The 14,508-nt window shown below is 35.2% G+C and overlaps 1 protein-coding gene across 1 annotated transcript; it reads right to left on the reverse strand.

Annotated features, from left to right (window-relative positions):
* Positions 1-29: 29 nt before the first annotated feature.
* fzr1b (fizzy/cell division cycle 20 related 1b) lies at positions 30-13,571 on the reverse strand. Its single transcript, XM_048164849.1, has 15 exons — positions 13,326-13,571; positions 12,630-12,774; positions 9,930-10,031; positions 9,742-9,805; positions 9,264-9,391; positions 9,048-9,124; positions 8,342-8,447; positions 6,327-6,404; positions 6,164-6,229; positions 5,958-6,060; positions 5,504-5,685; positions 3,104-3,337; positions 2,917-3,021; positions 568-660; positions 30-482 (listed from the first exon to the last, which is right to left on the reverse strand). The coding sequence occupies exons 2-15, from the start codon at positions 12,702-12,704 to the stop codon at positions 441-443; spliced, it is 1,455 nt and encodes a 484-aa protein (XP_048020806.1). The 5' UTR covers positions 12,705-12,774; positions 13,326-13,571; the 3' UTR covers positions 30-440.
* Positions 13,572-14,508: the final 937 nt, after the last annotated feature.

Genomic DNA, 14,508 nt, shown 5'->3' on the forward strand with positions numbered 1-14,508 from the left:
TTGTCTGTTTAACATAAAAAGCGACAGGATTAGTGTTAAGTGTATTTATTTCTCACAGATTTCATGATCTGTTTTGATACACACATATAAAATATGTAAATTTTCATAAGCCATTTCTGTATAACCTCATGACTGAAGTCATGATAATGACAATACAGGTCATATAGGTTCATTTCTCTATTAATACTTCTACGTATACAATAGCACATCTGTTTGGACATCCACAATGTACAATAATAAGAAGAACTGACTCAATCTTAACATAAACAACAAGCCCTCACTCATTTTTATGGGGTAAAACAGAAATCTGCTCAATAAAAAAAGTGAGAGTGGAGGAAGTGCTGGGGTCTCTCTCCGTCGGTGGTCTAGAGTTGAAGTAAGGACACAGAACAGAGTTCAAGGCTTTCATTCGTTCACGTGATTGGATGGACTTCTGTGAATTACCGTATCCTGGTGAACAGGTTCAACACTGATTTGGATTCCTGGAGACAGAAGAAAAGAATGTCAAACAGGTAACAGTGAGGTGCAGGACGAGCTACATGTCTAAATGTTACACTTCAGCCTGACCTTGGTGCAGCGTGTTTTGCTGAAGACGTTCCAAAACCTCAGTGTCTCGTCTCCTGCTCCCGTTACGATGGCCTCGCCGTCCGGAGACACCGCCTGTACACAACCAGACGCATACGTTCACTTCTGATGCGTGTCTGAATTACCACAGGATAACATTATTAAATTACAGATCTTTGATTTGATTACTCTTTGTCTTCGCCGGTCATTTGTACTTAATTAAAAACTGGATCCAGAGACAACCATGCCATCCACGGTGTCTCTCTGAACTAAGCTATATAGTGAGCTGTCCTGGTATACTTGGAAAAAGTTCTTTGTTATTGGATTTGATTAAACCAAGGCAAGAAAATAAGCAAAGATTAGAAAAAACACATCTTCGGAGCACAAATGAATTAATTTTTGATGAAATCTGAGAGCATTCTGTCCTTTAGACCGCCTTCACAACTACAACTTTGATGCTTCAAAAAGTTCCTAAAGAGATTGTAAAACTAATCCATATGAATTGAGTGGATTAGTCCATATTTTCTGGATCGAACAGATTTGATTTAGGATATACTAACATATAAACATTGATCAGTGAACATAAATAGAAGCTCAACCGAACCTGAATGACGCACAAAATCAAACCTCTTCCGGAAGCTCAGACGTGCTGCGTAACCAATGAGGTTCATTCTCGTGTGTTATGCAGCACGCTTGAGCTTCCGGAAGAGATGTATCTTGTGCGTCATTCAGGTTCGGTTGAACTTCTATTTATGTTCACTGATCAATTAATTAAATCTGTTCATCATAGTCTCTTCAGAAAATTTGGACTAATCTACTCAATTCATATGTATTAGTTTTACAATCTCTTTAGGAACTTTTTGAAGTGTCAAAGTTCTAGTTGTGAAGGCAGTCTATGGAGGGACAGAGAGCTCTCTTCATTTGTGTTCCAAAGGTGATTTGTTTTTTTGTGGCATAGATTCAACAAGGTGCTGGAAAAATTCCTTAGGGATTTTTGTTATTATTGACATTATAGAATCATGCAGTTGCAGCAGATTTGTCAGATTTATATATCATTACACTCTGATAATTTCCTATTTGTTTGATTTTTTTTTATCTGCATCTTGATTGCACCACATGACTTTGATTTGGTTTAGTTTTCCAAATATTAATAACTTATAACAACACTTTTGTTGAAATATTTTTTTCTATTAAGAAAATAAAATTATGCATATGTGTTTTCGTGGCCCAAATAGTGATATAGTTATAATATGGAGCTCAAACTTGAGGGGAAAAAAACCCTCAATATTACTCAGAGGCCCAAACTGAGCAAAAATATGCAATTTGGTGCAGTTGCTGATATTTATATGGCCAAAATGTTACAATTTTGAGCTTGTGATGCAAATCAATGAGATCTATAACAGTATAGCAAACTAATATATATATAAAATGTCACTGTATCCCACAAGGCTTAAGCTAGTCCTAGACTAAAGTGCATGTTTGAGCTGTTTCAACTGAAAGCAACTTGCACTGACATATCTTAAAATATGCCAGTGTTATTATTTTGTCTCAAGATGCACACCAGTAATGTTTTTTTCTAGGGTATGTTTATAAAAGCTACTTAAATACCCTAATTAAACTAAGGCTTAATCCTGGCTTAGGCTAAGCCCTGTCTGTGAAACCGGGACTATATCTCCCAATAATTTGTCTTAGTAAGATGATTTTTAAATGCTTATTTTTATGATCAAAGCTCTGTAGTTTTTATTGTGGGGACAAAGCAAAATGCAATGCAACAGAGAAATTAACAAATAAATGTTCCTGAAAATCCTGATGTATCATATTTGAAACTCATATTTTAGCATGATTTTTCAAAAAATAAAATAAAAATGTATGGATAATCCAGTAAACCTAAGTCCACCTAAGTTGCTTCAGTCCAGTATATCTTCATTTGAAAATATTACTAACAAGATAAAAGTTATTCTTACATTTACTTATAAAATTCAATAAAGATTTCACAGAAAAAACACACAAGTCCCACAAACTGAAGGTGGAAGTTTTACAATTATTCTAAAAGGCCTTTTACTTGCTGAAAAAGTATAAACTATCAATCATATGACAGAAGGCATGGTTTTTTTTTTTTTGGTTTTTTTTTAAGCAAAGTTTTGATCATGTTGATAATTTAGAGGCCCTAGAAATATGTGTAGGGTCAATAAAGTTTTCTTTTCAAGAATTTTATTCTTTTAGTCTTTTTTTTGTCATTATAAGAACAGTTGTATCACCCTGAGATTTTTGTCTGTATTTAAAATAACTGTATGTATGAATGAATTTCCACATTATTTCAAATAGATTACTAGATCCGAATAAAACACTTACCAAGTAGAGCACTCGGTACGAATGTCCTGTGAGCTTGGCCACCTGGGTGAGTGATGGGTATTTCCACACCAGGATCTGGTTCTGAGAGTAGCCGTGTGTGCTGACCTAATGGACATCAATGATGAAACAAGCATGGGAAAAAAAAAAATGTACATGACTTGACTGAGAATGTAGCTGCTTTTCTTACCAGCTCGTTGGCGTGTTTGGACCAGGCCAAGTTGCAGACCTGTGAGCCGGTGTCGGTACTCTGTAATGCCTGTCCGGTCAGAGTGTTCCAGAAGCGAAGGCAGCGGTCAGCCGTTCCCCCTCCGGAGGCCAGCAGGCCGTGCTGGTGAGGAGACCAGGCGATGGCCTTCACAGCTGCCAGGTGATCGCTGTACTGCTGTACGGGGAGCAGGCTGGAGCTGTTCCACACTAATAACTAAAGCAGTAGAAAAAAAGCACACGGGTTTGTTTAGTGTTATGCTATTTTGACTGAATTTTATTATTTTTATTTTATTTTTTTATTTTTTTGCAAAAAAAAAAAAAAAATGTTATAAAGTTGAGCTATTAATAATAATAAATCTGAAATCGGTACTCTAAAATTGTCCATGTACCACTAGTTTTTTTTTATTTAAAGGATTTTTTTGGTTCAAAATGTAAAAAAAAATTTAAATAATGAGTCCATACATCATCAATCCTTCTTCCAAAATGTGTTTTTGTCTTACCCTGATTCACTATGGTGAGCCTATTATAAGTGTTTAGATTTTAGACCTGTCAGGATGTTTTTTGTTGGATTTTTTTTTTTTTTTAAGTTTTTTTTTTTTTTAAACCGCTAGAGGGCCAAAAGTTGCATAGTGAAAGCATTGAAAGCAGAAAAATGAGAAAAAGGTGCCTTGATATATATAGTTGCAATAAATGCTTTAAAAATGCTGGATGACTAATATTCTGTTGCACAAAGAGAACTGATGATGGAATTTGCTGATCTTTGGTTGACCGATCAGTAGAAAGGAGCGTTTCATGCCCACCCGCGTGTGGAAATCGAATATTCCAGTCCCAGAAGATGCAACCGACTTTACTTCAGTGTTGTGACGTATTTCCACAATAAGAAAAAAGTATGTACTCTTTGTATTCATGTTTGTTTTATGAGGAATGTTGATTTTAAAGGTGCCATCGAACGTTTTTTTACAATGTAATATAAGTCTAAGGTGTCCCCTGAATGTGTCTGTTAAGTTTCAGCTCAAAATACCCCATAGATTTTTTTAACTGCCTATTTTGGGGCATAATTAGAAATGCGCCGATTCAGGCTGCAGTCCCTTTAATTGCTCGCGCTCTCTGCCCCCTCCCGAGCTCTCTACTCTATCATTGCATAAACAAAGTTCACACAGCTAATATAACCCTTAAAATGGATCTTTACAAAGTGTTCGTCATGCAGCATGTCTAATTGCGTAAGTATGGTATTTATTTGGATGTTTACATTTGATTCTGAATGAATTTGAGGCTGTGATCCGTGGCTAACGGCTAATGCTACACTGTTGGAGAGATTTATAAAGAATCAAGTTGTGTTTATGAATTATACAGACTGCAAGTGTTTAATAATGAAAATAGCGACGGCTCTTGTCTCCGTGAATACAGTAAGAAACGATGGTAACTTTAACCACATTTAACAGTACATTAGCAACATGCTAATGAAACATTTAGAAAGACAATTTACAAATATCACTAAAAATATCAGGATATCATGGATCATGTCAGTTATTATCGCTCCATCTGCCATTTTTCGCTATTGTTCTTGCTTCCTTACCTAGTTTGATGATTCAGCTGTGCACAGATCCAGACGTTAATACTGGCTGCCCTTGTGTAATGCCTTGAACATGGGCTGGCATATGCAAATATTGGGGGCGTACATATTAATGATCCCGACTGTTACGTAACAGTCGGTGTTATGTTGAGATTCACCTGTTCTTCAGAGGTCTTTTAAACAAATGAGATTTATATAAGAAGGAGGAAACAATGGAGTTTGAGACTCACTGTATGTCATTTCCATGTACTGAACTCTTGTTATTCAACTATGCCAAGGTAAATTCAATTTTCAATTCGATGGCACCTTTAATATACTTTTATACCCTTTTCAAGAAGTTTAAATTGAACTCTAAAAATCTAATTGGTCTAACCATTAAGCAAAAAATAACATATTCCTCAAATTTTGAATACACATGAGTCAAGTATTTTTTTTTACAAATATCATAAATTATTCATTCATAAATATCAATTTTGGGAAGTCTCACCACATGACATTTCCTGAACTAACCTTTCCTTGTCATAAAAAGTTATTTTCTGCATCTTGATCACACCACATGATTTTGATTTGGTGAAGTTTTGACATGAATAACTTGGCATGAATAACTCGTTGCTTGTAATTATGCATAATATATAGTTATAATGTTACACACTTCTGTAAAAAAAATTAAAATGTGTGAAAATGGATATAAATGCAATGTACACGAACCTAAAATCTTGACAAAAAGTCAAACCATGTTCCCAGCCAAGTCTTGTATGTTCAATTATGTCTGCTAATCAGATTATCCCGTTTATATGACACCCTAACCTTGTTATCGTTCCCTCCAGAGGCGAGGTGCTGGTGGTCAGGTGACCACTTGAGGCCACACACTTCCTGCCTGTGGCCCTGGAGACGTCTCTCCACAGGAGGAGGTGTCCTCACATCCCTTTGCAGAATCACTCTGTCCCGGCTACCCGACGACAGCTGCTCTCCATTCCACGCTAGCGCTCCTGAGAGACAAGAGAGGAGGTGAGACTGAAACTGTTATAATATGAAGATTATTTATTCTTTATGAAAATCTTAGCTCTCTTAGTGAAAAAAAAAATTCTGAGAATGATTTAAAGTCCCAAACCCATAAGATATTTGTTTATATTTGGAAAACAAATGAAGATGGTTTTAATGAAATCTGAGAGATTTCTGTCCCTCCACTGAATGTCTATTTGCCCAAAACTCAAATCATTTATAAAGAGAACGCAAAATAACATTTTCACATGACACAAACCTACGCGTGCTGAATGTCCCTCCAAACTGGTCAACTTCCTCCCTCCAGCTGCATCCCAAATCTGAACAAATCCCTTATGAGTCCCTACAGCCACCAGACTTCCCTAAAGAACAACAAAGAAGTAAATATTATCCTCAATAATTACAAAGCACAAATTAAAACACAAGTTTTAATTTTTATATAACATATAAGAGGTTTGTGCTGACCCTTTCATTCCAGCACACTGATGTCACAGAATCGCCATCCACAGATAAGTCACACAACCGCGTCACCTGTGTAAGTTTGTAAAATGTAAAAATGAAACGCTCATTACTAGTAGTTACACAAGATCACGTATGTGACTGTGTGTCCTTAAAGTCCGTCTCATACCTGGCTGGTACAGGCACTCCACAGGTAAACACAAGCCCCCAAACCAACACTCAAGAGATTTCCAGCTGACCAGTCCACCTGTTCACAAACGTTTTCAATCAAATCACTCCACCGCAAATGTTAAGATCCTTTGTATGAAAGAAAGGCATATTATGGACACTATATAGCACCATTCCACCTTGTCCTAACCAGGCGCGATGCGATAAGATTCCAGTGACAACAGACATGACAACAAGACACGACAAAAATCAATCAAAAATCACAGCCAATCAGAACAGCGAGTGGGCGGAGTCTGTCGGCAAGCTCACAATTTTACAATTTTATGCAATTTTACTCGCACTACACCATTTTAACATTATTAAAAGTACACATTGAGTGATTGAAACAATCTTTGTCATATTTGTTCACATTGAGTTCACAGTTTGAACGTTCTCTTTCCTTTCATCTATTTTCAAGATCTGAGGTGAATTATCCATTTTCGATTTCAGTAAAGTCACACAAAATGATATACTCACATTAAATTCTTTTACCCCTCTGGTGCTGCTCGGCTGTTTTTGACCGAAAAATTGTACATTTTGGTTTTAGAATTTTTTACTTCATTGGCATGGTAAGAAACTTGGTAAAGGTTTTGCCACTTGCTATATGAACCAAAATAAAAAAATCATGTACATGATGCAAAAAGGTTATATGGTCCATAAATCCATATGAATTGAACTTGTATTGTTTGCTGTCAAAAATGAAAATATCAACTTTTTAAATATCAACTTCAAATTTGTTTCAATTTTTGGCTTTGATTTACTCGTAGTTTTAGAGTAAAACATGTTTTGAAAAATATATAACATTTAAAATATATAGTAAGAATATAGTACATTTATTTCATTAAAAAAAAAAAAAAATCGTCATTTTTGACCGCCACCCGAGCAGCACCAGAGGTTTAACATTAATTATTACACGACTCTGTGGAATACTTGATTCTGATTGGTCAATCGCGCCGTCCAGCAGTATGTTATTCCCCGATAACAACCGCTGAAAACAGATAACACAGGCTCATCTGGGTAACGCTATATGCTTGCTAGGAACGTTTTTTTCTTCGTCAAAGTTTTGCGTTTTGGTGAGCTAATAAAATATTACAACTCAGTCAAATCAATATTTAGTATACAGTTATTTAATTATGTCATCTGGTATTGTGGACTCTCTCGTTTCATTCAAACGCAGTTGCTGCCATTTTGTGACTATTGTTTTGTACACTGTTGGATTATAAGATAACAAACAGGAATGTTTTATAAGAGTTTCATCTCAGATCAATATCTCTTATCCCCATAATTATTTATGTGGCGAAATGCCATTTAATAAGTGGTGTGACTGTACTGTATATTCCTTAAATTTCCGTCTAGTTTAAACTTGCCGTGCTAGCAACTGCTCTCTCCGTTGAAGCTGTGTTTTTAAAGCGCTAATAAAATATTACGACTCAGATCAATATTTCGTGTCTAATTATTTACTTATGTGGCAAGCAGCCGTGTAATAAGCGGGATAATATACATCCAGCCAGTTGTTATCTCAGAATAAACCCCTGCAAGACTTCCTGATCACCAGTTTATTCTGAGATAACAACCGGCTGGATGTACATTATCCCTTACATAAAGCATATAATCAGTACCTGAGTTATCATTGCCATACTTTGTATGTAGTTGTTCCAGCCACGATGTCACAGAAATAGAAACCGTTTCTTAAATATAATTGTCACATATCGCTGTCGTGGCTGGTTAGGACAAAATCTTGTGTCTGGTTAGTGTTAAAAAAGTATTTTAAAGAATTCTTTGAAATACTTCTGACTGGTCAATTGTGACATTCTCCAGTTAAATATTTTTGTATAATGACCACTAGACTATATAACTGACATTTGTCCCAGGGAAGCAATTTCTTACAGTCAGCTGGTCATTATTGCAGAATTAAAGTAAAAATAATTACTTATTTAATATTTGTAAACCACATGGAGCTTTGTAAATGAAGTGTACCAAGTTGAGGTAAAAGTCATCCTGCAACTCTGGGGCATCGAGAACCTTGAACGGGATCTTGGAAATCTTGCGTGCTGGCTTTCGGGGTGAACGCAATAGTTTGTGACTGCAGACAAAAACAAATAAACACTTAGTTTAAGTTTAATTTTAATTTTATAAAAAATTCGCAGGCATAATTATCTAATTATCTAATTATAATTATCTAATATATGGATAAAATTAATAATGTACAAAAAAGTCACATTGTTTTTCTGTTGTTATAAACATCTAAAAATAAACAACTAAAAATAATTTTCGTAATCAGTATTTTTGTACAGAGCCCCACACATGACATGCGGGAGGAGAAATCGAAATCGGCTTCATTTTATTCATTCATTCTCTCGTTTTAGTTAAACCGTGGCCACAGTGTACTAATTTGTTCCCTAAGTTTTAGGAATGAATTCTTAATTTGTGACCACTATATCTTGTCGCTCACCCCAACATGTCATGTGCAGGGCTCTGTATATTTGTCTTCTTTTATGATAAAAAAAAAAAAACTAAACTTACTAAAAGCAATTAGCCAAAATGGTAGGAAAAAATAAACTTAATTCAAGATACATTTCTAAACATTTTATGTGTTTTTTCTTTAAAAGTAAATCAAACACAATAAATTATCATAGGCTCAATTATATTTTGAATTAATGCAGAGATTAGAAAGGGATGATACCTTTTGTTACTGAGAGGAGAGAGGGAATAGGGGGAGATTTCATTGTCAAAAGGCACTCTCTTTGTGTGGATGGTGTACTGAGAGACATAAGAAAAACAACAAGATTACTTCTATAAACTAAAATGTGAGAACAAGCAGAAAACATGCTTTTTACATGGCAATGAATCTCACATGGAAGTGTCATGTAAACTTGTACAGTGTGTTGAGTGGGCTCACCCTGAAGAGGCTGTGTGTGTCCTGTGTGAGAATGGTGTGTTGACGATCATCTGTGTGAGGATCAGGCACGGTTTCGATTCCTGCTCCCAACAGCTCATTCCTTAGAAGGGCAGCATACGCCACAGCATCTGTAAAGAATACTTTTTTGTTTGCTTGCTGTTGTTTTTTTTTTCTAATATTTATATCTTTTGTTTCATACATGTACATACAGGGGTTGGACAATGAAACTTTAGACCTAGCATACAGCAAGCACTAAACCAGACTAAATCAAAGCACTAACCAAATGTTAAGCAAGCAATCTCATTGGATAAGAGGCCAATCAGCTTGTGCCATGCAGACTGCATAAAATCAGCCTGCGTCCTCTACAGTTTCATAACTGAACTAGATATATATATATATATATATATATATATATATATATATATAGTTTCACTGTGAAAATCGAGGGCATGTACAAGAAGATGCAGAATGACTTCACCTTTCCCTGTGTCTGTACTAGCATCCTTCGCCCGCTGATTCTGATTGGGTGACCAACAGTTCTCCTACAAACAAACAAGCAAAAATGAATGGGAGTTTGTAGCAGTGCATTGACTATAATGTACTGGCTTTAATCATTATTTTCTTACTGTGGATGAGTGTAAACAGTTCAGATGAATGGTAACTTACATTGGCATAGTGGAAGTTTATGCTCCAGTTGCTCCCGGCACGTGTGGGGATAAACCTGTCTCCTGATTTCACCGTAACCGGACTGCACGCTGCATACCCTGACTGCACAAACAATAATACATAACTGGAACACACAATCATTATGTGTAACATTTACATGTTTTGCTAAATACAATTTCTGCCTCTTTAATGTATGCATTTAATACAAATCAAAAGTGGAATAAAAAAAAAAATGTCTCTGAAATTCAAAATTCAGGTGCAAAAATGTAATGTCCTGTAATGAAGTGTTCTTTTTTGAAACAAAATATATTTCTTAATATTCTATTCTAGATCTAATATTATTATCACACACCACACTGGGGTTTAAAAGACAATTAATAATTGATAATTGAATTTACCTCGGCATAGATGAATAACAAGAGTTCAGTACATGGAAATGACATACAGTGAGTCTCAAACACCATTGTTTCCTCCTTCTTATGTAAATCTCATTTGTATAAAAGACCTCCGAAAAACAGGCGAATCTCAACATAACACCGACTGTTATATTTGCATATGCCAGCCCATGTTCAAGGCATTAGACAAGGGCAAAACGTCTGGATCTGTGCACAGCTGAATCATCAGACTAGGTAAGCAAGCAAGAAAAATAGCGAAAAATGGCAGATGGAGCAATAATAACTGACATGATTCATGATATCATGATATTTTTAGTGATATTTGTAAATTGTCTTTCTAAATGTTTCGTTAGCATGTTGCTAATGTACTGTTAAATGTGGTTAAAGTTACCATCGTTTCTTACTGTATTCAAGGAGACAAGAGCCGTCGCTATTTTCATTATTAAACACTTGCAGACTGTATAATTCATAAACACAACTTCATTCTTTATAAATCTCTCCAACAGTGTGTAATGTTAGCTTTAGCCCATTAGCCACGGAACACAGCCTCAAACTCATTCAGAATGAAATGTAAACATCCAAATAAATACTATACTCACAGGAATCGATGTATGCATGCAGCATGAATGATGAACACTTTGTAAAGATCCATTTTGAGGGTTATATTAGCTGTGTGAACTTTGTTTATGCTGGTTAAGGCAGTCGAGAGCTCGGGGGCGGGGGAGCACGAGATTTAAAGGGGCCGCGCACTGAATCGGTGCATAATTATGGCTCAAAATAATAATAAAAAAAATCTATGGGGTATTTTGAGCTGAAACTTAGACACGTTCAGGGGACACCTTAGACTTATATTACATCTTGTTAAAACTGGTTCTAGGGCACCTTTAATATTACTGATTCAACTGCACTGGCACTATCAGATAAGAACACAAATTGAACTGAATTGAGCTGGATAATCATCGACACTGAATAAACATTGAACTAAACTGAGCTGAATACTGACACTATGGCTGTCTGTAGAGCTGCTTACAGCGGAAATTCAATTTGTTTCATAATTGATTCATTCTACTTTATTAACACTGTTATATTCCTGTTTATTACTGTAAAGTTGCTTTTACACAATCTATATTAATCTAATTATTCAGATTGAGATTGTATGTTAATGAACTGCTTGCACTGAAGTACTTGACATAAAAATAGTGTTTATACGGTTAAAAATCTATGGAAGCGTTTCCTCCACGGAATAAAACAAAGGTCATTGCAACTTTTTTCCTCTCATTTCTGACTTTATTTCTCAAAATTTATAACTTACAATTCTGAGAGAAATTGCATTCTGAGAAAAAAAGTCAGAATTGCAAGATTTAAACTTGCAACTGCAAGAAAAAAGTCAGAATTGTGAGTTTTTTCCCTCAGAATTGCGACTTTCACAGAATTAAAAAAATCTTGAAAAGATTGAAGTCTTGGCCATGTTAGTCTTTTCACACACACAAACACACACACACACACACACACACACACATCAGCCTACAGCAAACAATGAACCAGACTGTTTAAGTATTGAACAAGCAATCTCATTGGCTGCAGGATCAGCAGAGGCCAATCAGCTTGTGCCATGCGGTAATTTTAATTATTTATGATTTAATGCCATATCAGGAGCAGCAAAGGCTATATTCAGTATTTCATTCAGTATGAAATATGAAATATAATCAGTATGATTACAATGTAATTTCAATACATTGTTTACAATAATTTAATAATTTTTCTTAATATATTTCTATGGATGTAAAAAAAAGAAAACAGCAGTTTGTGATGTTTTCCTTTATCCCATGCATATAATATTGTCTTTTAAGAATCTGCTCAATAAAAATATATTTTAAAAAAATAATAATTTAACAATTTTGTCTTAAAAACAATCAATATGAAAAAACATGCATATGTAACAATAACAACAATAGTAATAGTAACAATTATTCAATTTAATGTATGATAAAAATTCTAAAATTATTCCATTTTTTTAAAATGTCCATTTAATATATTTTATGAATAAAAATGCTGTGTAAAAACAATTAAGATATCTCACAATTCAGGAAAAAGAAAGTCAAAATTGTGAGATAAAAAAGTCGCCTTTTTACCATAGCTTTTTATATTTTTATTCCATGGTGAAAACAAGCTTCCATAGAAATCTTATTAGAAATATGGCTATATTTTTCCTGATCACAAAGCTAAAAAAAAATGTATTTAAAAAAAAAAAAGTAATTATCAAGTTAAAAGATACACAGAGGTCTACGGATCTTTTCATGCTTACCTTGGACGGGTGGCCCTCCGGGACGTTCTGGTGGTTGATTTGCCTTAACAGGCGTCTTTCATAGTCCTGGTCCATTTCTACTGTAACCCACAGTTAGACTCTCTCCCTCAGTCTGCAGATGGGGGTCCTCCAAGGTCTCCCATCCCTACAGAAAAATGATGAATGCATTATTAATAACACTGTACTCATAATGCTTTACTTATTTTCTGCTCCCATGACAACTGTCAGGATGTGTCAAGCTTTCATCAATCAGCAGGAACAGACTTAATATTGTCATTTGCCAAAAGTTAGTCCCTGTACTAAAACGTGTGTCATTTCTATAGTTCATCACCTTTTGATTGTCACCTGAACTGTTTTCTGACCTGGTTTATTAAAAATAATTCTAATTAAAGTGTTACGATATATGCTATATAACAAGCATAACACCACTTTAACCATATTATCAATCTAAAAGCACACGTTTTCAATTAATTAATGATGATTTTATTAAAAAGACCGAGTGTTAATAGAGGAAAGAGCGCATTAATGCCAGCAGAAGGGTTGTAAACACGCGTATGTGATCAGTTGCCATGGCAGCTCGCTAACAGCTCTGAGCTAACGGAGCATTTACGTCTTACATTATGACAACGATAACAACGTTTTTCGAGTTTAATAGATATAGAAAAAAACTCGTATTAGGAAAAAAAAACATCTTACCTCAACCTAGTGCTCAGGAACCCCACATTATACTGACATGTATGTTCAGCTACGTGCGCAATGATTTCCTAAACATTTAGTTCCAGTTTTCCCGATGCTGCGACAATGGATTAAGGCTGTTTTGGTAATGTGGTGTCAATTTTTCGGTCTTTGGAGGTAATAGTACGATCATTGAGCAGAGGGCATCAATGTTTATGTTCATGTCAAGATGGCGAGCAAATCAGCTGAGGTGAAATAGTGTAATTCCGCACACTACCAGAAGAGGCGCAGTGTGGCGCTGTCAGAGCAGTGAAAGCCCTGCACGGCCCTCTGTATTATAATGTCATATACCAACAGTGCAGATTAGTAATATTGACTGTATGTTTTTGACTAATGTGTGATTAGTAAGCTGATATATGATATATTGGGGGGCATTTTTGTCTGATTCGGATTTTCAAAAATACATAGGCTAATACATTAAAAGTAATTCATTCAGACATTGACTTTATATGTCTATGTTTACCACCTGTGTTAGCCTAGGTGGTTGTCAGTATATATATAAAAGGTACAAAACAGATTTTAGTAGCAGTGTGGCCTTACTAATTTTGCAGAGTAGTATTTGAAATATTTCAAAAATAATCAGTAATTTGATTTGGTTGTATATATAAATAATTTTAAGGCTATAGCAAGGCTCTCTTTTCCCACACAGGAATAGCTTGCCTCTGTGGAAATGTGACATCTGCTGGTGGCCATGTGATAAAATGAAGCTCCTCCACAAACTTGTGTAATAAAGAGAAACAGTTCCCATTATTACTCAGCACAGCCCTTATATTTGCTCACTTGCTTAAGCTGCATTCGATTTTGTAAACGGCTCATTCCAAACCAAATAGTATGCTGACAGACTAAAGAGTTTGGGTTCATTTATTGCATATAAAGTCAACAAACTCAACTTGATCTCAAGGTGCTATTGTTGCCTGCGACCATTTGAAGCTGACAATATCACAGAAAATAAGTAAACAAACTTCATGTGGTGATTATTAGCAAAGTGTTGAAAGAAATTGATGTTGTTTAGACTTTTAGACTTTTTAGAGTGAACCATGTGTTTTATTATTATCTTTTTTTTTCTGAGAAAACCCATATGTTTCCACATTGTTGATCACCTACATTCACCTACAGTCCTACATTCCACATCACCCTTGTGAAA

The sequence above is a fragment of the Megalobrama amblycephala genome, linkage group LG17 (genome assembly GCF_018812025.1).
Source record: "Megalobrama amblycephala isolate DHTTF-2021 linkage group LG17, ASM1881202v1, whole genome shotgun sequence".
Lineage (NCBI taxonomy): Eukaryota > Metazoa > Chordata > Actinopteri > Cypriniformes > Xenocyprididae > Megalobrama > Megalobrama amblycephala.

What these genes read in the sequence shown, in the direction of transcription:
- fzr1b (XM_048164849.1), bottom strand. Translation starts at nt 12,704, where the DNA reads ATGGACCAGGACTATGAAAGACGCCTGTTAAGGCAAATCAACCACCAG. An exon ending in CTGGAGGGAACGATAACAAG is followed by an intron (nt 3,338 to 5,503) that starts GTTAGGGTGTCA and finishes CTACTGCTTTAG; the next exon opens with TTATTAGTGTGGAACAGCTC. An exon ending in GCAAAACACGCTGCACCAAG is followed by an intron (nt 483 to 567) that starts GTCAGGCTGAAG and finishes TTCTGTCTCCAG; the next exon opens with GAATCCAAATCAGTGTTGAA.